This window comes from Cryptomeria japonica, chromosome 10 (assembly GCF_030272615.1).
Source record: "Cryptomeria japonica chromosome 10, Sugi_1.0, whole genome shotgun sequence".
NCBI classification, from domain to species: Eukaryota; Viridiplantae; Streptophyta; class Pinopsida; order Cupressales; family Cupressaceae; genus Cryptomeria; species Cryptomeria japonica.
Window position 1 is genome coordinate 720,208,032 of NC_081414.1, and position 26,113 is coordinate 720,234,144.

Sequence of the window (26,113 nt, forward strand, 5' to 3'; positions counted from 1 at the left end):
CAACAGTCACATGGTCTCAGTTAACAGGAGTGGGAACTCATAAAGTAGCCATTTAAGAACTCAAAATATATCTCGGCAGTAAAAGTTCTGTGCATTCTCAAAAATAGATAAGTCTTTACCAAGATTAGTGTTTGACTGCAATAAGCAGTAAGCACTATATCCCAAAACAATGCAAGTCAGAAATAGCTTTCATATCCTAACAAGTCAAAACATATTAGTCACTGCCGAACTTAAGGCTTTATTGTCCTTTTTCCATGGTTAGAAAATCCAAGAGCCACAACCTAGTAAAAACTTTTCAGTTCAAACTTAGCTCTTTTAACAATGAGGATTTCTTTGTAACTTTTAGACACTATACTGAAACATTTCTTTCTCCACACTAGACTGCACTATAGCGAATGCATTAGTGTCTAGGCCACAATGCCACATAAACATAAGGCACGCGACCTTGTAAGGCCATTGTTGCAAAGTGCAAACATTACCAATGTGTTACCAACTTGCAAGAACACATGATTAGTTCTATTGGAATCAATTATTCAGAGGCTTGATGCAGATGCTTCCATTAATTGAACAAGGATTTGAAGTTTTTCTGCCCTTCCTTCTAGAGCTTGTGGTCCTTGTTGTGAGGTATTCACACATCGCCCCATCGCAAATGGGGACCCCAACTCTTTTCTGCTTTCTAGGATAGTGTTAGAGTTCTTAGCTATTAGCCTTTGCATTAGAGGGGTATAGTTGGTTAAGAGGCTAGGCTCAGGTGGATAGCCTTGTGTAAGAGGTGAAGTGAGTGAGTTTGTTAGCCATTAGTAACGTCTAGATCACATGAGAAGTAAAGTCCATGATGAGTTCAACCGAAGAGTGTGAGAGGCTGCTAGATAAGAAAACTTCAAGTGCCCCTCTCCCAGAGTGAATTTCACTTCTAAGTGCCCCAGGTTAAAGTTGAAGTCACATTTAAGGTAAGTTTTTGAGGACTTATAGTATATAGCAACATGAACTAAGGTATGAAGTAGTGAGATGCAACTTAAGAGTATGTTTTCATGAACTCCAAGTGCTTAAGGTTGAGGGCGAAAATGCTTCAAGTTCTCCTCTTGAGGAGCGAAATTCATTTCAAGTGCCCTTAGATGAAAGCGAAGTGCTCCTAGACCACACCGTAAGCCTAGTTCAACAAGCTTGAATTAATGGAATGGAGAAGGGCAAATGAGAAAACACTAAGTGTTAAATTTCAATTAACTTCATGAGTCTCTCTCTTAGAGCGAAAATTCATCCTAAGACCTCATGTTGAGCATGCTATGACTTAGTGAAGTTGGGAAAATGTTTGTAAGTGAGCAAAGAGGGTTAGATTGTTGATTTTGAAATTCACTTCAAGTGCTCCTTCTTTGAAGTGAATACCACTTCATGTGCTCTTTAATAGGAGCAAATTTCCCTTTTTAGGCCTTCATGAGGTGAATATGACATGTTTTTGTGAATGAAAGTTTGAGGAACCTAAGGATTGAATTGATGAAACAATGAAGTAATGAAGGGAGAGGTCATTTTGGTTTTAACTTCATGTCCAAGGCAGAGAGAGCGAACTTCATCTTCAATCCCAGGGGAGCGAACTTCATCTTCAATCCCAGGGGAGCAAACTTCATGTGCAGGCCAAGGGGAGCGAACTTCATGAATTGAGGTAGAGGAGTGGACTTCATGTTCAAGCCAAGTAGAGCGAACTTCATGTGCATGTGATCAAGAGCGAATTTGCAAGATTGTTTATGAGAGCATTGCTTTGAACCAATTTTATGCTTGGAAGGAGTGATTTTGAGTTAAGAAGATGAATAGGCTAGATAGAAGGTTACTTCATGAGCAAGGTGATTGGAGCGAACTTCAAGTGCTCCTCTCTAGGAGCGAAAACAACTTCAAGTGCTCTTTCATGAGGGGATTTTCTCTAAAATCCTCTTATCAAACCTGTAAAACACATAAAATCAAAGAATATATCAAGTTAGAAGAACTATCAAGGTTATATATTATGTGTATATTTGATATCATGTTTGTTTTGCAGATGCAAGAGGATGGTGATGGCAAAGCAAAAGGAGAAAGATTGTAAGATCTACACCACCACGCAAAAGGGAAAACTTCATTTACAAGCACGAGAATGCCCAAGAGGAATCTCAACTCTCATCGCACCATGGAGACATGAAGAGATCAAAGGAGTGCGAAGGAGAAGTTATACAATCACCCCAAGGCAAGCAAGCGAGGATGAAGGAAGGAATCAACTACCTCAATGTTTCCCATCACCACTACTTTGAGCAAGCTTGAAAGGTTGAGTATCAAGAGATATCTTACAACATCCCTTCATGGTAATGAATCAAGTCTACAAGACCATGTTGCAAAGGTGCCATCCTAGTCACCACTCACCAAATCAAAGAGTTCCATCGTATCATGTCTAGATGCAATGTACTTGACTCATCCATGATGGCACAAACTTTGAGGCACATACCCCCATTATTCATTGGTCGAATATTCTAGAGATGACATGTGTCAAAGTGTTGTAATTATTTCACTGGCCAAAATTGAGTTTGTTTTAACAAACCCTAATTAGGGTTTTCATTGTAAAATCTCGGCCATTGATCTCAAATTGATCTAAGCCATTGAATTGTATTGAGAGCATTATAAAAGGCTCAAGCTCTTCATTTGTAAAGGTTAATAGATAGTTTTTGAAGAATAGAATAGTGAATAGCAATTAGAGTAGAAGTTAGATTAGGAGAAGGCAAAGATTGTTGCCAAACCTTGTTGTAAAGAACAATTGATTTCATTGAAGTTAAGGTGAATTTAATTTGTTGCTTCAACAACTTGCATAGTCTTTACTTCTCAATTTATTTTTCATGTTGATTAGATTGGATGGAGGAAATTGCTGAATGCATTTATGTGGAATCCGTTTAGGCCATACCACTAGCCTCTTGCTGATTGTAAGTGTGCCTTGCATGCTCAATTGGAATGATAAGAGCTTAACTTTGAATTGTTATACATCCATTGCTTATGCATTAATTTGAATGGTGATCAATGTTTGATGGTGTAACATGCTAAAATTTAAATGAAGCATTTAAACATAATGTAACTTACTGAAACAAAAATAGCCGTTAACATGATCATTACAACTTAACATGAAAAGGAAGAGATTTTTTTTTTAAGATAACAATAACTGAAAGTAATTGCAATGATCTAAACCAAACATCATCGTAAGATAGGAAAATAAATAACATTGCATTAATTGAAAGAGAGAGGTTTAGAAAGTACATTTCATCTGATGCTAACATTCTAAACTTCGTAACTTTACCAAGTTACTAGTGAGGAGGGAAAGTATCACCAGGGCGCTTTTCTGCCCAACCACGGACTATCTAGTCCCCCGTGCCATATCCAACTGGATTGGCCCAACCCTTCGCAGGGATGTAACGTGAAGTGGAACTCAATGCCATCTGAGACTTGGTGTTAGGACCTACACGCATTAGTCAATCATACACTAAGGGTAACTCCCTACTAGTATGACGCTCCTGACTAGAGGTGTATCCGGTACTAATGATTAGACGAATGCATGCATTACGCACCACCACCTTGACCAAGGTTTAACACTGCTAGCACGAATTAACGTGCTGTCAATGATCACACCCTTCTTGGCATGGGTCTAGGGTCAAGTGGGTTCAACCGAACTCATTTAGGATAATGACCTTACATTTGTTTAACATTCTTTTGTTTTCAACTCTAATGCTCTTAAGAAGTCATTGTTTTGTTTTCTCATTCATGATTGAAAGGGTTTGTAATAATATGACTAGTTCCCTAGAATGGGAAAGTAAGGGGTATAAAAGCCACCAGGTGTCCGTTCAGCCCTTAAGTTGGATTGTTCACCATGCCTGACATGACTCTGTTGTCAAGGCAATTTAGATGATATTCGCTTAATGGAGATGCTATCTGCATCATGGCACAACTGTGCTTCTCTACCCACTACCTTCCTAGGCTAGGGTTTTAGTTTCCACATAGTTTTAGAATGTTATAATTATATAGGTAGGTTATCCTTTCTGCTGTTATGGTTTCCAGACTTAGGCATGTCTGAGACAGCCCCAAATATAGATGTAAATTCTTCATACCATGGTCTTGGGTGTGTAACCTTCCAATTGAATGGTATATTTCTGTATAACATAACAGTACACTCTCTCTTCTAACAAACTATATTGCACACCCATATATATATATATACCTCATATATATATACATGTATATTACTATATATACATGTGAAGATGCAAATACGCATAATACATGAAGGTTTATCTCTGCTGTTATATATTTCAGTTTGGTTATTTCTGAGTCAGCCCCTAAATTAAGTGGGTAATGCTTCATGTTACCGGTCTTGGGTATGTAAACCCTCCAACTGATTGGTTTATTTCAGCATAACTTACTGGTTTTAACCTGTATGATTTCGGAATATGATTCATCCTCAAATTGTTTATTTCTTTATATGCAGATGTATATATTTATGATTTCCAGACTTAAAATTCATTTCCAGACTTAAAATTCATTTCCAGAACATACATCTTCAATATTTTCAGATTTACAATTCATACCCAGAACAGACATCTTCATGATTTTCAGATTTTTAGTTCAAACTGAATGGTACAATTAAATATGATTCACAGACCTGCATTATGTCTACACATACATATATCTATATTTATATATATAAATACACCCAAAAATGTGTATTTATATATATGCATATATATATTCATCTGTATATGTGTATAGACCTCCTGCAGGCTGGTCTGATATCAGCTGAAGAATATTAACTGGTATGATTTAACAACAACATTCCAATAATGTAGATTATTCTGACTTCTCATTATAGGACAGGTCAAGAGAGAGAGAAAGTTTAATTTATTATGCACAGGGAGAGGCTAGAAAGAATATATATCTGCTCATTTTGGAAGACAAATAAATTGCTCAAATGTAGGGTTAAAGAAGTATGACATAACCTGAAGAATGAGGGAAAGAACCAGCTGAGCTTAACCTCCAATGCCTTCACAAAGAAAACCCCTTTGGTTTCCATGTTTTTGCCTTTCTGATCTTCTACTCCCTTGCAGAGTAAAGATATACCTCCAGCGACCTTAAGAAAATAAGAATGTCCTGTTTTCTCCCAAAATCCTGGCTATATGCATCACGATAAGGGTTTTTCCTCTTCATTTCGCCCTAATTCTCTTATTTACGAGAATTTCCCTTCAGCAATCATCACGCCAAAAACATTCTCATGAACTCACGCCAAAAACATTCCTCCCATCGTCGGCTCTATTCATTCATTTTTGAATGAATCTCTCCTCAAATGAAGTACTTGCTGATGAAAAATATTTCCTCTCTTTACTTATTTGCCCGATAAAACATATATCAAGGCCAAGTAAAAAATATATTTATATGTAATGTGCTAAAAATGGGGTGGAATATTTGTTTAATTAACTTGCTATGTGCTACGTAATACACTTTGTGGCTTAGGTAATAGCTTTTAAATTTATTATATGACAAGACACCCCCCTTTAATTTCATATACTTGTCTTATTGAAATTGTCAAATAAAGTTGGCTAGGTATTAATTAATTTATTAAAATAAACCTTGTCTATGCAAGATAATTAATGTGATATACATATATATATATACGACTTATACATCTTATGTATACCTGACTGCAGGAGCACCTATACGGTCATGTATATGTGCTCTCGTACCCATGTATTCACACAAGATATATATTTGATATATATATACATATATATAAATATATATACGCAATAAACATTAGTCATTGCAAAATTTGATTAATAATTAATAAAATAATTAATTAATAATAATTAATAAAATAATTAATTAATAATAATTAATAATAATAATAATGTATTACCTCGAAAAGCAACAAAACCTAGGGTTATGAACCCTAAAATCTCTACACGGACCATGTAGGTTACCTGACGCAACGGCTAACAAGGTTTGACAAGGTCAATTGTAGGTCTACTTAGCTCAAGGTTAGAGTTTCAGACGACATGAGTTCTTTATTTCCTTTACCTCCCGACCTGATGATACTTTCCCTCCCTTGTGAAGGATGACGATCTCCTGCACACACTTGGCCAATTAAATCAGTTTGATCCAAAATCTTGTCCTGTTCTGACTATTCATAATTCATTGACAAAGGTAAAATATCATGTCACAGTGTTAACTATAAATCCATCAATTTACCAAATAAAGTCCATTAAATCATCTTTATAAGCATAGTTGACATCATTCAAATATGCATGAACATCTAAACATATACATTCAATTAAAACATGAAAAACTAGGGCACATTCATTCCATTTAAACATGAATTCTATAAGGCACATTCGTTCAAATTAAACATGAAACTAGGCACGTTAAACATCTTGCAAGTATAGCATAAATACAGTAGGGCAAACATATATCAGGGCGTAAATACCACAAATTAACAACTAGGGCACAAGTGGGATGTAACAGATGGTAATGATTCGAATATCTTTGAATTATCCCTTAGAAGATTGCACTGAGCTTGTGTCAAATTGTTCAAGTTGATGGTGAGACCTCACCTAGTAGGATTCCATGTGATCATTCACCTATCTTCTTACATTCTAGGTCATAGAATAGAGCTTCTCAACCCTTCATCTTTTGCCCTTTTTTTCAATTCAAGCTAGTTTAGGATAAAAAGCATCACAAGATTGCAATATCAGATGATCAAGTTCCAGCGATTCAAGCATTCAACAATTCAACGTAAGTCCCCTTGTGATTCCAGCATAATCACATCAAACCATTGAGCTTATCCACATGTTGTGACCCGACATACCAGAACCTTGGAGTTATCTCTAGTGATCCTTAAGCTAATCTTCAGCATTTGAGTAACTTTGTTCAAGAGAGGATAAGATACTTTTGGGTATTTTATTCCGTGTTTGCAACTTTGCATGTGCATAAAAAACACATCAACAGTCCTGTTGCACTCTCTAAGAGAGTCAAGACCAGTCTCAGGCCTCATCTATTCCTTAGCTTGCAACCATGTTAGGGCAAAGTCAATCTAAAGATTCATTTAAGCAGGCAGTCCTTGATTCAATAACCTAATTATCCTTGAAATTCAAGTCCATATCATAACCATAATCAGATCTAATGTATATACAGGTATATTTAAAATTATTATTAAAGCAAGGGACTAAATATCACAGAGTTTCATCATCAAAATGCAATTTGCTTGGCTTTGGAGACCAACCCATATATCAAGCTTGCTTTTCCACCCAATCACCCACACAACAGGTATTTGACTTCATAGGGTTGATGGTGAGCTACAAGGCTGATTGGAGGTTTGTTTTAATCAGACTAGTGTACAGCTTCAGTCAACTGTATTATTTTATGACTACTTCTTATTCTCTATTGTGGTATGTGTTGCTTAGGCTCAACACATTATTCATTGAACTTGATCATTCTACATTTGAATTCACTTGTCAAACAGGCAACACATTTCTACAGGACTTGACCTCTTAGCCTTGCTAGACTTAAGTCTATTGATTGAGGAAGGTCGCAACCACCCATGGGGCCCCAGCACAAGTGATCAAGGAAAACACCTTGGCAACAAGGCAACACAATCTACCTGTGAACTAGAATACCATCATTTTGCACCTATAGGAATAATTGTCATTTAGCCACCAGAATTCTATCAAGATGGCCATTATCTGCAACAAGGATGACCATGGAGCTCCACTCTCTATTAGTTGGTGTCTATACAGCTCCATTGAGGCCTCATGGTCAATCAACTCCTTAATTTTCCTGTCACCTATGGCCTGGGGTACTCATCTGCGAAGACATCTTTGTCATTGGTTAATACACTTACAACGCTTTCTTGGATTATACTGATTCACATGGGGACTGACTCAACTGACCTTACAGCGACAAGAAACACTAACTTGGCACTATTTTATGTGTTTTACGACACTGGCTTCAACCCTGGCATGTACCTTATTAAGATATTTTCGTTTTTTCTGCTATTTCTATGCCACCTCCTCTGTCGTTTGACTCTCCTTGCCTGAATATTTCAATGCCATGTATTCGACAATCTTCAATCTCTAGCAAATTAATTTTCTCATATGTTTGTCTGAGATTTCCCTTTGGTCATGCAATCATGTCAGTCCTTGGTCCATCCAAGTCATGCAAATCTTGTCATTGTCTTATTAGCTATTTTGCTGGTAGTGGTTGGGTGAGTAATTTCATGCGTTTCCAGAGACATGAGAATGTTCTCAGGTTCAGGTCTATTTCCTTTTCAAGTGTGTTTTCCTCGGTCATTGTCTAGCCATTATTTCTTGCAACTGGATTATTTGTTCTGTTTTTTCTCATGACATCTGGCCTCTTTTAATTGACACCTGGCTGCGCTGTTTTCCCATTGTTGACTTCTCATGCACTGACACCAGTCACCAATCCAAGATTGAATGAAGCTTTGTAACCCCCCTTCTACTTGCTTGGTCTGGTCCATGTCCTCAGTTGATCTGCACACTCAACAAACATTTAGAAAATATTATGCCTTTTGGAAACAATCTGAGAATTTGCAATAAATTCTAAATAATTAAGACATTAGTCCATAATGATAAATCTGAAATCAATTCTGAGAATTTGCAACAAATTCTAAATAATTAAGACATCAGTCCATAATGATAAATCTGAATCAATAATTTGTCTAACGGTAGTCTGAATACCTTCTCATGAAAACATGTGATTCGGGTCCATACAAAGACTAATCCAGAATTGAGATTATAATCCCTTCTCATTAAAATCATAATCTAATTTAGGTTTCATGTGATATTGTGTTGTCATTCATTATCAAGAGACATGCAATTAAATATCAAAATTAACCATAGTTTATCAGTCTTATAAAGCAAATTAAATACAGTCCATGACATTCAGTCTCACAATCCACAAAGTCCTTGGGACTTTTGCCCCATCATTAATCCTGTCAAAACTAAGAAATGGTAGTGTATTACATGTCCTACCACATTCAGCTCAGTTTCCTAATTGTAATGGTGCCATTTATACAAGTTTCACACTATTAACGTGTTTTATTTATTATTTTCATGAAATGTGATGACAAAAAACAAAAATTACATTGCAAAGGAAAAGCAAAAAAATAAAATAAAAGAATTGTGGTTCACAGAGACTTTCCTCTGGGCATGGTATTTGGACCTTAGATGTACCCAGCCAAATTAGAGGCCCAAAGTTTGTGCTCTGACTGCACCTACATTAGGTTGGACTGCAAACCCGAACCAGGAACGAACCAAACCTAGATATGGGGTTTTTGGGCTGAGTGAACCGGCAACTTAGCTCTTTAAGGAAATTATATTATAAGGAATGATTTTTGTTCTGTTCCTTTCTTGCATTTACTGAATGTACCTGGCTGAGGCCCAAAGTTTGTGCCTGGCTTGCACCCACAGTGGACTGGACTGGACTGCAAACTTAGATTGGGAACAAACTGGACCAGGATCTGGAATTTTGCCTGAGTGAGCTGGTAACTTAGCATTTTTAAGGAAATTATATGATAGGGAGAAATATTATTACATTCCCTTTTTACATGTAATTGCTCAACTTTTAAGTAGGGTAGCTGGATACACACATACCCCTCCCCAGGCATGCGTACTGCTGTATCCGATATGGATATGGATATGATATGTCTTGGATACATGTACCCATGCATGTCCAAAAAACAATAATTTTCAAATCGTGTTGGATATTGTGTGATTTGATTTTTAAATGTTTGAGGTGAACCATCCTAAACTTAATTTAAAAAAACCTAATTGGTGCAATTTTTTTTTTCTATTTTATTGACCCATTTTTTGGATCTTCTTGCAATGCAACTATACTATTTTTTTTGGCGTTTTAATTTTTACAAATGGTAAAAAATAATTGTTTATAATTTTATATTTATATAATGTTGTTTAAATATTAGAAGTTAAAAAAAATTAATATTTATTCTTTAAAAACTAAATTACCGGTTTGGGTTTGGGTTTGGGTTTAGGTTTGAGGGTGTGGTCAAAATATTTTTTGGGGTTTGGTTTGTTTTGGGTTCGTCCTATAATGTCGAAAATTGCACCCTGTGCAATTCCATGTCAAATGGTGCCTTTGCTTTAGTTGAATCTGAGATGATGACCAAGCTTCCACCTCGTCTATTTGCTAAGCTTGCTTTGTCATCCTTTTTGCTTGATTTCTCGATTGTGGACTATTTTATTCTGGGACAATTGGCTGTCGCAAAGATGTCCGCATGCTGCGTGTTTGTCCTGCAAATATTCAGACCGAAGGTGGCTGTTGAGACGTTACACCTGCTAGTTTTGGTAGTGTAACGCCTCCTTCTGTGCCCACCAAAGTCGAGACGCTTCTCTAGTCCCTTTATCTTGCCTTTTTGCTTCATTTCTTTCCCCTTCTTGCAACCGTATGCTCCCCGGTTCTATTCTTGTGCTTCCTAAGGTTTTGTTATTGGTTTTTCTGCATCTTGTCCACCATTGTTGCAACGTCTGTTGCACTATCGCCATCGTCGAAGCTTCACACATTTGAGGGATTCATGCTTGTCTTCACTCCAAGCTCCAGCTTTTTGATGTTGAACGAGAGTTCTTTCTCTCACTCATTGCATTGTTCATTTAGTAATTTCCATTTTAGCATATCATTTTGTATCATCTCTTTATTGTTCCTTTCATTATCGTTTATCAATCCATCAATCTTGTCTATCCGCGGGGGTGGAAACACTGAAACGTGGGTTTGACTCTGGCAGACTAGAAATCATAGCCCCAACATTTTTGTCCTTGTTTGTTTTATGTGTAGGTTTGAAGAAGAGCGGAATAGCATTGTTTGAAGGCTTCATTTGCTAGACCTCTTGTGAAACTCTCTCTCCCATCTTTGTCTTTGTATTGGTTCATTTCAATTAGTCTTATCTTTCTATCTCTATTTTTATGGCATTTAGTGCTTAAAACTTTTGTTTGATCATTTATGTACTTTCTTGTATGATCTTCTATGTTTTATCTATACGAATGCTTGCAAGCCACGTTGTCGTCCTCAACCCTCGTGTGCATCCAGGATTAGAGAGCACATGGATCTTGCTAGGTGGTCTCAATGACTTGCACTTTGAGTTCCAGTAGTTAAAATATTATCTATTAGCATCAGCAAGTTTTGTACACATTTATATCCTTAGTGAGTAAACTCGGAGGTTAGAGGACCTTGAAGGTTTACTTTGAGTGGAGAGGTAATTGAGTCCTCAAGGGGTCTGACCACCCTCGCAGCCACTCTTCGCAGCGGTTCAGTTTTCCTACTCTACATTTTGGTAAATCCGACGTGAACTTGGTTTGGAATTTATTTGAAAATCTTGTAAAACTTTTGTATAAACTTAAACAATAAGTGCTTGTGTCGGGTTTCTCTCTTGTGCACTCTTGAGGTTGTCGAAGTGTTGTGGAGCTTGTCTATGAGCTTTATGACCCAAATTGCTTCTGAGGTCGTAGTGAGGACTTCTAGACCTAGCATCCCTCTGAATCGCTATAGTCCTACGAGACCTGGTCCGATGTTCTCTAGGACTGTAGACCCTTGTGACCCTTTCACTTCTCGGACTTTTCTTTCAAGTGTTATTTCAAGAGGCTCTACTACATTTGGTTCCAATCTTAACTCCTGAAACAACACCTCAACGAATATCCCACTAGGGTCTCCTCTTGTTGTGGACTATGAATCTGCTCTAATAGTTTCGTTTGATCAAATTCAGTCTCTCGAGGAGAACCGGAGGGATTTTGAAGGATTCTTGAATCGATAGAATGTCCTTCCTCAGGCTCACTCTATCATCAATAATCTATGAGAAATGCTAATTTCAGATCAGAAGGACCTGGATGTGTTAAGGGTGTTATCTATGAATGTGAGATTTCATGCTCCTCTTGTTGAAGCTAATCCCTAGGATGATCAGTTCAATATCATTGGTCTTCGGATTGGTGTCACTGTTCTTGGGTGGTCAGTTCACATGGTGGATACGGGTCCTATGATTGACCCTTTGGCTGGTGGCACTATTCCGAGCATCAATGTCTCTTAGACTCCCTTGGGGTACATTGGCATGGCTGCTAGCTCTTTTGTTGTCACTTCCAATGCTTATGCTTCTTTTGTTAGTGTTGGTGTGGGTTTCTGGTATTGGCCCTGGGTTGGCATTGGTCTTGGTGTTAGTGCTGGTGTTGATTTTGGTCCCCGTGTCTCCGTTGCTATGCATAACCCGCCTCCACCTTCTCCACTTGTTAATCTTGTCCTCAATACCATTTTGCAGGAACATGGGATAGCTTCATCAACAACTTACCAACCTTACAATTACTACTAACCAATCTTCTCTCCCATTGTATTATCGCAGTAGTCCGTTTGCATTGCACATCCAAAACACCAACCTTCTCCAAGGGGTTGAGACTTTGACGTTTGAGCAGTACAATGGTGATAGAGATCTGCATTTGCACATCGATTCTTTTCTTACCTTATGCAGTGATTATCAAAATTTGGACCATGTTCTACTGAAAGTATTCTCCTGGTCTTCTAAGGGGACTGCATTAGAAAGGTACAACTCTCTACCAAATTATTTTATTCAAACATTTGATCAATTGATGGGTGCATTTCCCAAATGGCTCCAAGCTAACATTGGCAACAAGGTTACCGTTGTCGACCTTGTTCATTGCAAACAAAGGTCGAATGAGAAGATAACTGATTTTACTTCACAATATCAATTTATATCTACAAAAGTTCCTTATGCTTTGCCAGATGGTGATCTCCAAAGAATGTTTATTGGTAATTTGCAATCAAAATTGAGGGAAGATTTCTCCTTAAATAGATATTCGAACTTCACTAATCTCTGTAGCACTCTCATTGATTATCAACGCACGCTAACTCAGTTTGGAGATTCTGCTTTGAACTCTCATGCTAATGCCTTTGGAGGTGTGTCTTCCTCGGGTGGGTCTCGAAAGAATAAAGTTGTGGCCAATATAATTACAATTCCTTAGGCAATTGAGAAAAATACGCAAGGACCTTAGCGAAATCAGGTATTCACTAAGTTATTGGATTATTAAAAGATAGTCTGGTGACCCTCCCCAAGATTAGACCACTTCCTGACAACAGATCGTACCCTTGCTGGTATGATGGCTCAAAGTTCTTCCAATATCATCATGTACCTGGCCATGACATTGAGCACTATATGCATTTGTGATATATCTTCTTGGACCATATAGATAGTGGTGCCATCCAAGTCAGAGATAAAAAGCATAAATCTAATAAATCTATTGATAAGGCGAATAGTGAGCTACCACATTCATCGAATTTCATTCCTGCATCATTTGCTCCTACATTGAGTGGTGGCCCTTATGTAAATATGGTCATTAGCACTAATTAGAGGAACTACAAATAGTGTCGTTAGCACTGGTACTGCCACTAGCACTAGCATTGGCACTTGTTGGAGTTATTTGTTCAACCCCACAAGTCCATGAATCACTTGCAAGTAAAATATTTGTCACATTTGAAGAAAAAAAGCCATGATTAATGCTATGCAACCTTGAGAGAGATCGATCCAAAGAGGAATCCGATAATTAGATCAACTTGTGAGTGAAAATTGGATAAATTATAATGAATGAATGACTTGCTATATAGCAATAAAGATAAACCTAATATAAAAGAAACTAAAATTAGCTCAAAGAACTAAAAATTATTTATTTTAAGTGAACTTAATCTATTAGTAGCCTAATCTAATGAAAGATAAAAAGCACCTAAGTTTTGCTTAACCGGATAATGTAAATAAAGGACTTAATTAATTATATAATTAGATAATATCCTAATTACTCCAAAACACCCCTTAAGATTAACTTAGGGATAAGCTAAAGAGCTAAGAATGAATGCAAAATGCAAGCATGAATGAGTCTCGACAACAAGGCTTGATTAGGTACCCATGTACAAACCAATGCAACTCTCACAACTGGTGAAAAGGAGGAAAACCCAATGGGAGAAAACTCCTCTCCGAAAGAGAGAAAAATAAATGAAAAAGAGTACATGTGACTAAGCATGAAGGACTCAAGATGTCTCGCCAAAAACTGAATCGATCACATAAGTACAATCAAAGCCCCCCCCCCCCCCCCCCGCCCCCCTTAGGAGAGAGAAAGTGAGGATATGAATCGCCCAATGAAGAAGTAGCTCTTGTGCCAATGATGAGAGCTTGAAGACATAATACGATCCACTGCCTACAAACAACTTTTCTTCCCTTAGGAAGAAACAGATTTACTGAAAATATGAGAAGCCACTCCAATAGATTGGAAGAAATAGGAATTCAAATTCAAATCCTGTGTGCCTCTAGAAATTGCTCAAATGTCGTCATGTCCATGAAAGATGATAACGCCACAAACTAATCAGGTACATGCCCAATCGATGTAAGAGGTGACAACTCAGGACTTCACAAAAGCTAATAAAGAACAAGCTCAATGGGCGATGAAGATGGGTTGACAACATTGATGAGGTCATCAACAAATAGGAGATGAATGCTGTCTAGATAATTTGCCAGATCTGCAATATGAGACTCCACAAACAATGATGATATGTTTGTAAGATATGAATCCCAAGTAGCTGTGGAAGAACAATGTTCTATTGCACTGAATCAATGGGGCCTATGCACTAGCCATTGCTAAGGTCATCAAGAATAACACAAGATGAAGATGATTGAGATGGTGTCTCGATATGAGGAGTGAGAACTGAGGGACAAGTCTTTGATCCATCGGGACATGAAAGACTTGTGATATGCTCAAGCATCTCAAAAGTACCATGATCATAGGGTATACAATTTGCATGTGCAATGGGAATCAGCCAATCTGCTACAGGATCCTCTAGAAATGTTGAGATATGAGGGTTTCCACAGGTCTCCTAAAGGCAAATCTAATATTAGAGGTAGCTACACAAGGGTGTGGTCTCATTTCTTGGGTGTTTCAGATAAAGGAGTTAAATTTTGCAAAGAATTAAAGGAGCATGAGGAGCTAGAGTGTTATAGATTACATGCGGATGCAGAATGTAAGTATAAAGGTGCGCCCTTGCCAATGCAACCTCTTTCACAGCCATCTACACTTCAGCCTATGTCATCTAGTTTGGTTGTGATGGTGGTATTTATAGTGTGGATGGCAAAAAAGGAAAAAGGCTAGTGATAGTGGGCAGCTAGGTGCAGTTTCAACTTTCAACTATGTTCAATGTGCACGCATAGGAAACGATAGATGCCTCCATTGCTGATTTTTTATGCCCATACCATCCCATTTCATGTGGCGCGATCTTCTTATTTAAAAAAAATGGTCAAAGATATAGGTGTTGTTGGTTCCTCTTTTGCACCCCTTGGAGATCATAAACTATGCACTACCCTCCTTGATAAATCATATTCTAAGGTGAGTTTGGTGATGGAGAACATGAGGTGGACTTGGATGAGGACAGGTTGTTCTATTGTGATGGATGGGTGGACTGATATTAGACACCGGCCAGTCATCAACATCATAGTCACATGCACAACTAGTTCTTATTTTATTAGAGCCATTGATTGTTTAGGGAAACGCAAGGAGGCAGAATTTTAGTTCAGCATTTTGAGAGAGGCCATGGAGGAGGTTGGGGCCTCAAATGTTGTTCAGGTGATCACTGATTCGACATGTATGTGCAAATTGGTAGGCTTGATGGTGCAGGGTGTTTATAAGCACATCTTTTGGACTCCATGTTGTGTTCATGCATTGAACAATGCATTGAAGGAAAATGCAAATTAGATTGGGTAAAGGAAGTGCTAGCACAAGCTAGAAATATTCAAATGTTCATTTGCAACCACCACACCTCACTTGCTCTCTTCAGAACTTTTTCAAAGAAGGAATTTCTCAAACCTGTGGAGACAAGATATGCTTGTTATTTCATTTTGTTAGTGAGGGTGATTTAGGTGCATGACACCCTACAATTGATGGTGGTGAATTCAAAATGGAATAGATGGCCTAATGCAACCACTGCTGAGGGAAAACCCATCAAACAAAGGATCCTTGATGACAATTGGTGGTCCACAGAGAGGTAAGACATTGCTGATTTTATTTAAAAAATTCTGATTTTAATAATTTAATTTTGTTGTTGAATCTTTCAAAGTTTCTAAGTTTTTTAGTTGTCAATTAACTTTGCGATTGACAATCTTTAATCTTATTCTTATTTAAAATTTATTTTTGCACTTTGTAGATATGTTTGCTCAATCATCTCGCTTGTTGTAGATGTCATCAAATATGTTGATATGGACTCCTAATCTTAGAAAGATATATGAGACTTTTGACAACATGATTCAAAAGATGAAGGAAGTAATTTTGGCGAAGGATAAGAATTTGGATTTATATGAGTATGTTAAGCCCATTATCATGCGGAGGTGGAAGACTATGCACTCTCCACTTCATATGACAGCCTATGCACTAAATCCAAAATGGTATGAGCCCAAGCTTACAGGGTGCCTTCCTTGTGATGATGACGAGGTGAGATGTGGGTTTATGAAGGTCCTTCATAAGATGTATTCACCTAAGGAGGTTGGTAGACTTCGTGACCAATGGAATGACTTCTCAAATCTTGATGGTCCAAACTTCAACACGCTAGAGGCGAGGATGGATAGAGCAGCAATGGCACAAAAGAACCCTATTGGATGGTGGCAATGGCATGGGGCAAATGCACTAGAGTTGAGGATGCTTGCCATTCGCCCACTTTCGCAGGTTGCTAGTTCGTCTATTGCAGAGAGGAATTGGTCTACATACAGCTTTATCCACTCCATCAAGAGGAATAGGCTTACCTCTAGACGAGTGAATTTAGTGGCTGTGCATAGTGCTCTGCGACTTAAGGATCGTTAGACTCCAGAGCATCGATAGAGTCCAACATTATGGTGGGATATTAATGATGAGGAGGAACAAGAGAGATTGGCTGGGATTATGTTGGATGATGCAATCTTTGAGGTTGAGGCTAATAGTGATAGTGACTTTGGATTTGATGAATATTAGGGGCAGCAGCATACTTTCTTTGTTTTACTTTTAGTTTTGAGTCTTTGACTCGTTTGAGACTTTTGACAATATGATACATTGAAACTTGCAGCCTTTGGGCATTTTGATATTGATATAATTTTATGCATGATATTGACAGTGATTCCTGATTCAATGAATTATATTTATGAATGCATATGAATTTATGAATTTCAAGTTTCAACTCTCTTTCCAAGAAAATTTCTATTTATAATGTATATGATGATTGATTATAGAATTTGAATTTAGAATCTAGATTTATCAATGTTACATTGTTATCATATGAAATTATGAATATTTGAAATTTGAAATTTCCATATATATATATATATACCCTTTGTCATTTCCCCGTCCCCTAAAATGGCCAAATAAAAAACCATCTTGGAAATTCGTTTCCCCTGTCTCGGAAACTTGGGGTAACATAGACAAAAATCTAAACGACATTATTGTTAATTTAATTATAAGTTCTGGTTTGTACATTTTTTTGTATTGTAATTGTTAAATCAACTTATAATTATTTATGGAGCAATTATGTGTCTAAAGTAATGAAAATCTCCTCTAATAACTTACAAAATTGTGTTAAATATACTTGTATTTGTTTTTTATGAATGGCCGTATCCACATCCAATACCATATCCGTATCTATGTCCATGCAACTTTGCTTTTAAGTTGTGGGATTTTGCTGCTTCAACTTCTTGTCTGTCTTTCTTATGGTGAAAACTAGAATTTACATCTACCAAAACTTATCCAAAATATTTAATTCTGTTTGGAAATATCAAAAATATTTTTGAAAAGTTAAATGAAAATGATATTTGCATTTTCTCACAACTATTAGGCCAAGTATTGGAGAAATATATCATGTACTGGGGACCTGTTTCTGGGGAGAATCCATTTCATAGACAGAAAATTTATGGAGTGCTTTTCCTGTGTCCTCCGGATGTTCTTCTAAAAGAGGACTTCAGGGCACCTTATGCCTTGTTCTTTATAGCACATTTCTCAAAGAGGGGACTTTGAGGAGAGTTCCTGTCTATGCTACTGTTTCTTGTTCCCAAATTTGAGGGGTTAGTTTCCCAAGCAAAGGAAAACTAATCATGTAAAAAAATTAATTGGAAAAATGGCTAATAAAAGTTAAAATGCAATAACAACAACAACAATAATATTCATTTATCAAATATAAACATATTATTAACATTACAAATATAGCCTAAAAATATAAAATATGAATTTAATATAATTCATCTGTGTTACCTTAAAACACTAATTCTGTGCATCATAGGGACTTAAAAAAGTTTATCTACAATTACCATGTTTTCTTAGCCATTTGTACGTACCAAACATATAAGGAATTGCTCAAGCCCAATGCTATTGGGTATGGGAGCTCCTTCCTCTTATTTGAGAGAATGTTTGATGTGCAACAGCATTTGCAGTGTATGGTTGTGAGCAGTGAGTGGTCCATGTGAGGAGAGGGTAAGTTCAATCATGGGAAGAAGGTGAAGGTCATTTGTTGAACGATCGTTGTTAGGGACATTGTAGATATGCAGTCTCATTTCTTGACTCCATAGACCAAAGTTTATCCACTATGCTCACACATACACTCCAAATTTTGGAGAAATATCTGAGGCATTTGATGGCATATTGGACTAAGTGAGGGCAAAAATTGTGAGATAGACCTATTATGCAATTTTATAATGATGATAATGATTAGAGGTCATTGACCTCATACTGATATTTGGATAGACCTTTTAAAGTAAATCCCATTGAGAGTGATGAGGAAAATCAAGATGTTGTCATGTTTAACAAGATGTATATTGAGGAGGCAATAAAGCATTCAGAACTTTTTCTTTAGTTTGTAAATTTTTTTGGCCTTCAGCAAAACCAATGCTACTAAAGATAAAGCATGTTTAATAGAAAGGAACTTGAGTGGGTGGTAGGGGATGGTTGTCAACAAAATTTTAGAGCATAGACAACTTGTTATTTGGTTGTTCTATCAAACAAACAGTTTCTATGTGGCACAAACAAATTGATCCACTTAGTGCTTCATCCATTGTGAAAGAAACAAACTTCACCCTAGGAGAGGAGAAGCTGGTGGGTGTTCATAGTGATTTTCATCTTAAGAATAAGAAGATTAAAGAGAATTTTTGGGGCTCTGCCACATGTTGGGATGTTAATCTTGAAGATGCCACAATGAGTAGGAGGGTGTAGATTTTCCCCATGGATTAGACAGGGTGCCCCTGAGCATGTTTGATGCTCCAGAGGGTCCTGAGAGTGATGATAATATTACCATGTATACTTTTTGGCATTGTGGAAATTTTCAAGCTCAAGCATATTGAGGATAGAGCAGTAGAACTAACACAAACAAAAGCTGTTTGTCCTCCTTGTTCCATTATTTTTTCTTTTAAATTTGTAGGAGTTTTACATTTTACTTTTTTATTTTGTTTTATAGAACCAAAAGTCAAGACATTTTTAATTGTACACCAATATGATGTTTCTTCTATCTTGAATTTTTTAAGTCAGAAACCAAGAATATTTTTATTTTTTAATACTTGGCTCCTCAGCTCTCCGTGCTCAAAGAACATGTCATTTGAAAATTTATCACCTATATGTTTATAAATCTTTTCTAAACAGTTTCAGATTTGTTAGAGCAACAGGTTTGCACTAACGTTTTTGGTGTTTGATTCTGCATGTAAGGGTGCTGTCCCTGCCAGCAAAATAAGCAAAATTTGGAAGTTCGACTTCAATGGTTTACAGCCATTTTAAATATTCTTCAGGCATTATATAATATATCGAAGTATAGCTATTGAAATCCTCTTTCCAATGGCACAAGTTGCACTTCAGTTAGTGATTTATTGTTATATGAAAGTTTATGGCCATCACAAATTAAAGTAGGTTTTCTGCCATTGCATCAGCTCCATAGTCTTGTCACTTCTCTGTGGCAACCTTCTCATGCACAATTGGCTCAGGGTCCCTTATGGCCTATGATAAAGTACACGACCAGATTGCTATTGTAAAGAGAATGAATTACACACAATATAAATATGCACAAAAAAGAACAAATAACATTAAATTTTCTTCAATGAATAAGCAATAAGAATATACAACTACCATGATGATGATGAGTGACTTTACCATTCTTACATATATCTACATATGTAAACAATTATGTTATATATGCAGACACCATAGCTTAAACATGATGGACATGCCAACAATTATCTTACACATACACACACTTAGTGTAAACATAATAGACTTGTCAACAATTATGTTTTCATTTTGTTCCAAACAAAAATTACCTCAATAATTTTATTTGATCTTCTCATAAGCCCTAAAAATTGCTTTTGGTTAAATTACCTTGTTATTTCCTTTGTCAAAGCTCAAGGGATCTCTAGTATTGGAGATTTTGATTGCATTCTCTTTCTTTTTTTATAGAAGTTGCGGTTTCCAGACTGATTGTTATTGGTCATACCAGTACATCAATATTTGTTCCTTTTCTATTGCTTTGTAAATCTTGGGTAGGTTGTGGGCTGCTTTTTTTATGTTTTTGGATAAGTGTGAGCCACAAACTTACACGGACTTTCCTTGTATGAATCCTCTAATTATTATGCCACAGCTTTATCACATTTCAGCTGGACTTATGGGCCATCTTGTTGTGGTGAGGGCTTTTTGAATCTGGAACACGCTTTAAGAATGCCCCCTATTACCATTCACGTTACACCACATTGTGTCGGATCTTTCTTTCTTTTTGAATTTATACTTTTTTCTTTAGAAAACTAAATTTGTGGAATTTGTATATGGTTTTTCAGGTTGCAGATGAATTAGTAGCAGAGTTTGCAAACCCTAATAGTGCACTTGTTTCTCCTGATCAGGTCAGATTATTTATCTGATAGCCTTTTGAGTTTTTAATGTATTACAAATGCCCCACTTGTGTAGGCAGTTCATTAGTTCTTAAAGTGTGAGCTGTAGCATTTTTTATTGCAACTCTTGAACATATGTTTTATTGAAATCTTGCAGCAACAATATGATGAGAAAAACATAAGGCGGAGGGTGTATGATGCACTCAATGTGCTCATGGCAATGGACATAATATCAAAGGACAAGAAGGAAATTCAGTGGAAAGGGCTACCTAGCACAAGCCCTAATGACCTTGAGCAGTTGAAGGTTCGTTTTGTACTGGCTTGGATATTATTTTTGTATAACAATATGAAGCTGAATTCAGTGACTTTCCTGCTAAAAAAGATGTGGATCAGGGCAAATATTTTTCCTCTTATATTAGTTTAGGGTTTTTTGTTCAAGAAGTAATATTTTGCAGCAATTAATGTACGGAGTTGTGAGCAGGCAGACCGCTTGGATGTGAGAAGCAGGATTGACAAAAAAATGGCCTATTTGCAAGAACTTGAAGAGCAGGTATGTGTTATTGTGGATTTGATGGTGTGACCTGCAATTTACTATCCTTGCTTGTAATAATGTAAAGTTTTTCAGAAAACTAAAGGCAGCCAGCCTAAAAAGAAATGAATCTTTGCTAGTTAAACTAAACGTTTCGTTGAATTATTAAGTTATTGATTTGAATTTTGAAAGGGTGATGTGTCGATCTTTTTGTTGACAAACCAGCTTAGAGAGTTCTCTGCTGATAATGTTTCTTCTTAGTCTTACTGACAGTTGTCTGTTTGTTTTTATAGATAATAGGTCTTCAAAATCTGGTGCAACGGAATGAACATTTGCATGTTTCAGGAAATACTTCGTCTGGGGAAATGTATTTACCATTTATCTTAGTTCAGGTGAATTTTTCATCTAAGTTATGCTAAATTTGCATCTAGACAGTGTGGCATTGTTTTTGATTTCACAGTATTATTTTTATACAACCAGAAGTTGGATGGTAGTGGTGTTTAGAAAGTGGAAATTACTTTTTGTGCTGGTAACTGACAATGGAAACAAAGCTTATCACACTAGCTGGACTATTTTTGGACTTTGTGAGTTGCATGGCTTGCTTTTAACTTTTAAGCCCTCTTCGCCAGACATTGTGTATCAGGTTTGACTTTAGTTTGTTCTGTTCTATTGCTACTATGTGTAGATATGTGCTGGAAATGTCTTATGCAACCTGTTGGTGTATATTATGAAGGATATTCCTTGGTTTTTTGTTGATTCACCAGAGTTTTAAAAAATCTCCTCCATACTTTTGTTGTTGTTTGCACATCAATATAATTTTTTACTTTTCAATACTTCCTTGTTTGTACCTCAATATCCATACCTTCCTATTGCTCTTTCTGTCGATGAAGCTTTGTATCCGATCATAACTATTTTTGATAGCCAAGCTGCATGTTTCAGCTATTAGTAAAGAATTTTTTTTATTACTTATCTGTGAAGGACCAAGTAGCCTAAATGATATTGTGCCAAATCAGAGGCTTTTTGTAAAACAGGACTGATGTTTTAAATCACCAGGTAATTTTCAAATGAAAGGCACCCTTCCGGACACAAGTATCTTGGATCATATTTTTAAATTTTAAGAACTTTTCTTCATATTGAAATATGTAGCACTTTAACAAGGCTTAAAAGAATACCAATTCCATATTGCTTAATAAAGTATATATCACATTATTGCATTGCAACAAGTGTTGCTCAATTAACTGTAGCGTTGAGATTCATACATAAACTTTTCATGCATACACTATTTAAGAGACTTTGCATATATAGATCTAGGAGATGATCTTAATTGCACCAGATATTAAATGGATGACACAAGCTATCAAATGTACCGCTGCCTATTGCAGATTGAGTGATTACACTGGCCAACTCTTTTACCATCATTGTAGAACGTTTCTAGCTTGGAGGTAGGGATGTTCTTTTTGTTGTGATAGCTACTCTGTCTAAACCTTTGTCAGCTATAAAAATCATAGATGCTCATCTCTTAGCATAATGCAACCATTGATAATGGCCCTCATGTCAGTACAACATGGACTCTGAAGAATTTTCAAATATTCCAATAAGCAGAGTTAAAGAGAGAACCAGGTTTCACTGGAGAGCAAGAATTTAGTAGGCCTCTGAGACATTAAAGAAGCTACTCATCCAATTAGTAATACAAGCAATGCTGCCAATGGTCTTTTTGTGATTCTACCAAACATATTCTGTAATAATTGATAACTAATAACTTGTTGGAATAAATACAGTGCTCCCAAGCAAAGTCTGGCATACAATGCTTACCAAATGAAGAAATCATTTTTACAAGAGGCTTAAAAATCTTAAGCGTCTAGGAAAAAAAGATCATTGTTGTAATCAGTATTTTGAGGACAGATCTTGCCTATGTTTAAGTTCTGATGGATTTTGAACTAAGAATCAGTTGAGAGAAGTAGACCAACTCCTCCAGATGTGTTCTGCACGAAATGTTAGTGTTGTTGGGACTACTCTGAGGGCTGGAAGCACACAACTCTCTATGCTCATGGGAGGATGTATGAGCATAGGAGGGCTATCCCGTACATTGGTAACTAGTGATGCATTAATGAGGTGAAAATTGAATCACAAAGCCACTCGAGAAGAATTCCAGAGTGATCGAAGGCATTTACAAGGAGTTGAAGCAGAGGGAGGATACTTGCATCAAGAAGAAACAAGCAATTCCGAAGAGGAGTTAAAAGCTTAGAGACTGATTTGTCTTGGAGATTAGAAGAATTCCCCCAAGAGAAGAAACAGAGAAGAGGGCTTTATTCTGTTTCATGCAAGGCAAATGGTTCTGCCTCTAAAGGATTTTGATGTCCATGGTGCCTTGTGCCATGTGCACCTAACTGTTCTTAGAACACAGGGTAGTGTACAGCATATGAGACCAACTTGCGCATGTGACTGTACTCTGGCTAGGGGGTGTACATACCCTAATCCCATCAAGATTCAAGCCTAACCCTACCCTGCGTAAGAATGAGATCTTTGCCATCAAGCCAACTTAGGATAAGTGAAAATTTCAAGCAGAATCTGGGGTTATTGCTTAAACACTTCATCCCATTGGCAACACAGATAAAAATCCTCAATGTTTACAATACTCATCCTAAGTGGCTAAGTAATCTTAAGTTCCACTTTTTGGGAACATAAGCAGAATCACTACTTTGCCTAGTTATTCCCAAGTTTCAGACTGCTCAAATTTACAATAAAATTAATGGACCTCCATGATTAGTCTGAATTAAGTGGGTTATAGTCAATTGTTTGAGTGTTTTCTGCCACTGTTTTTGCTTAGTATCAAGTTAACTATCAATCTTGAGCTTTCTGTGATGATCACAGGGCTAAGTGCAGAAGCAGAGAGGATGACATGAGAGTGATTAGGCATACACCTTACAAAGGAAGACCAAAATTTAAATCTCTTGACCTTCTCCATCCATAGAACAAAAAATAGATGCATGCATTTACAGATGCATCAATGATTTTGGGTATAAAACAAAGGAAACTATGCCAACAATTGGGAGAAAGGACTAGAAACAACTGCAGAAGATCGGCAGGTCAATTATCAAAGTGCAGATTTTTTTAGGAAAATTGCTTTAGCTTAGATGTTTCATGTTAGGGTGTCCACACTTTGAATATAGAACTTAATTAACACATGTTTTAGTCTCACGGGCATGATTACTAAATTACTTACTAATGATGTGCAAGCATTGTTGATGTGTTCTGAGTAATGAGGCATCCTTTGAAACAAGGAGCCATTCTTTTCAGGAATTTTCTTTATTTTTTATTTGTAAACAATTATAATGCAGTCACAATAGATATGTATTGAAATTTTTACCATGCAATATCGACTGGGTTTCTCATATGGTTGTAGATAGATCTAGCTTTTGCCTTGTGCATGTGCTATATATCTAATGTTTATGTTTTTATAGGATAGTATAAGTAGGCCTTGATTGATTTTCCAGCTGACAGTAGTTATTGTTGAACTGCAAATCAGACCCGTCCACATGCAACAGTTGAAGTGGAAATCTCAGAAGATATGCAACTAGTTCACTTTGACTTCAATAGGTATGTTGCGATGCCCATGCGGATAACAATTTGTTTGTATAAGCCTCGTGTATGACTTTGAGTTTATGCATTTAGCAGTCTAGTTCAACAACTTTAGATGGGTAGCTAGTAACATGATTTTTGGTAGAGGATAAAGTTTCGCTTTTTTGGGTGTTAGGACTTTAAGAGTTATCTACATATTACACTTAGCTTCTGCATCTAGTTTAGTATCTTGAGATGGCTGGCTAGTAGTAACAACATTCATTTTGCTGGAAGTTGCAGATTTATAATTTTAGCTCATCAATCTCATGTTTGTTGTCACTGATGTTTTTGCAGTACACCTTTTGAGGTTCACGATGATGCATATGTGCTCAAAGCAATGGGATTTTCTCAGAAGCCATCAAATGATGGTGTGGATTTTGTCAGTCATGATGGTTATCCAAATGTAACTGCTTTTGGTGAAAATACCTTGCCTATATGTAACACGAACCGACAATCATTGCCCTCTCATTCTTTGAGGGCAGCAGGTGGTTCTTATTCCATGTCTTGTTCTGGTGGAAAAAACTGTACTTCTCCACCTGTTCCAGGAATATTAAAAGCACGTGTCAAGCATGAACCGTGATTCTTTTAATTATGGTCCATGATCTTCTATCCACACCACTTTGTATTAGTAAGTGCTCTTTTCCGGAGGGTATACATGGGCTGATGTTTTTTTGTAGTCTGTATCAATTGATTTTTTTATTGTCTCTTATATTTCTAGGTTTATAAGCAACTTACAATGCCAGTATCCCCCCCTGGGAAGAGTTGTGTGGATAAAACGAAATGTATATTAATGTTATATATAATGAAGACTTAGTCTTCGAGTTCAGAATGCCTCTTTACAAGGCTGGAGAGGATTTTTTCGTTGGTTCAAAGTCCATATGGCATGTTTTTAACACCTGCTCAAGATTTAACATTGACAGTGGATGTTTGGTATTTTGAAGTTACTAAAATGTGGTGGGTATTCTTTATCCATGCATTATGCTTATTTTTATCCAATTGTTTCCAATCAATTTAATATAACAATGTTTGTCGACACTGTAGGA

At 36.7% G+C, this 26,113-nt stretch overlaps 1 protein-coding gene across 2 annotated transcripts in view; it reads left to right on the plus strand.

The window, feature by feature from the left end:
* The window catches only part of LOC131029032 (transcription factor-like protein DPB), a 37,502-nt gene extending 11,603 nt beyond the window's left edge, over positions 1–25,899 (plus strand). For both annotated transcript variants that reach the window (XM_057959421.2, XM_057959423.2), the window contains exons 6-11: positions 20,873–20,935; positions 21,081–21,227; positions 21,405–21,473; positions 21,746–21,844; positions 24,979–25,049; positions 25,365–25,899. In XM_057959421.2, the coding sequence (XP_057815404.1) occupies positions 20,873–20,935; positions 21,081–21,227; positions 21,405–21,473; positions 21,746–21,844; positions 24,979–25,049; positions 25,365–25,650 (735 nt within the window). In that variant the 3' untranslated portion in view covers positions 25,651–25,899. The remainder of the gene's footprint in view (positions 1–20,872; positions 20,936–21,080; positions 21,228–21,404; positions 21,474–21,745; positions 21,845–24,978; positions 25,050–25,364) is intronic.
* The last annotated feature ends 214 nt before the right edge of the window (positions 25,900–26,113 follow it).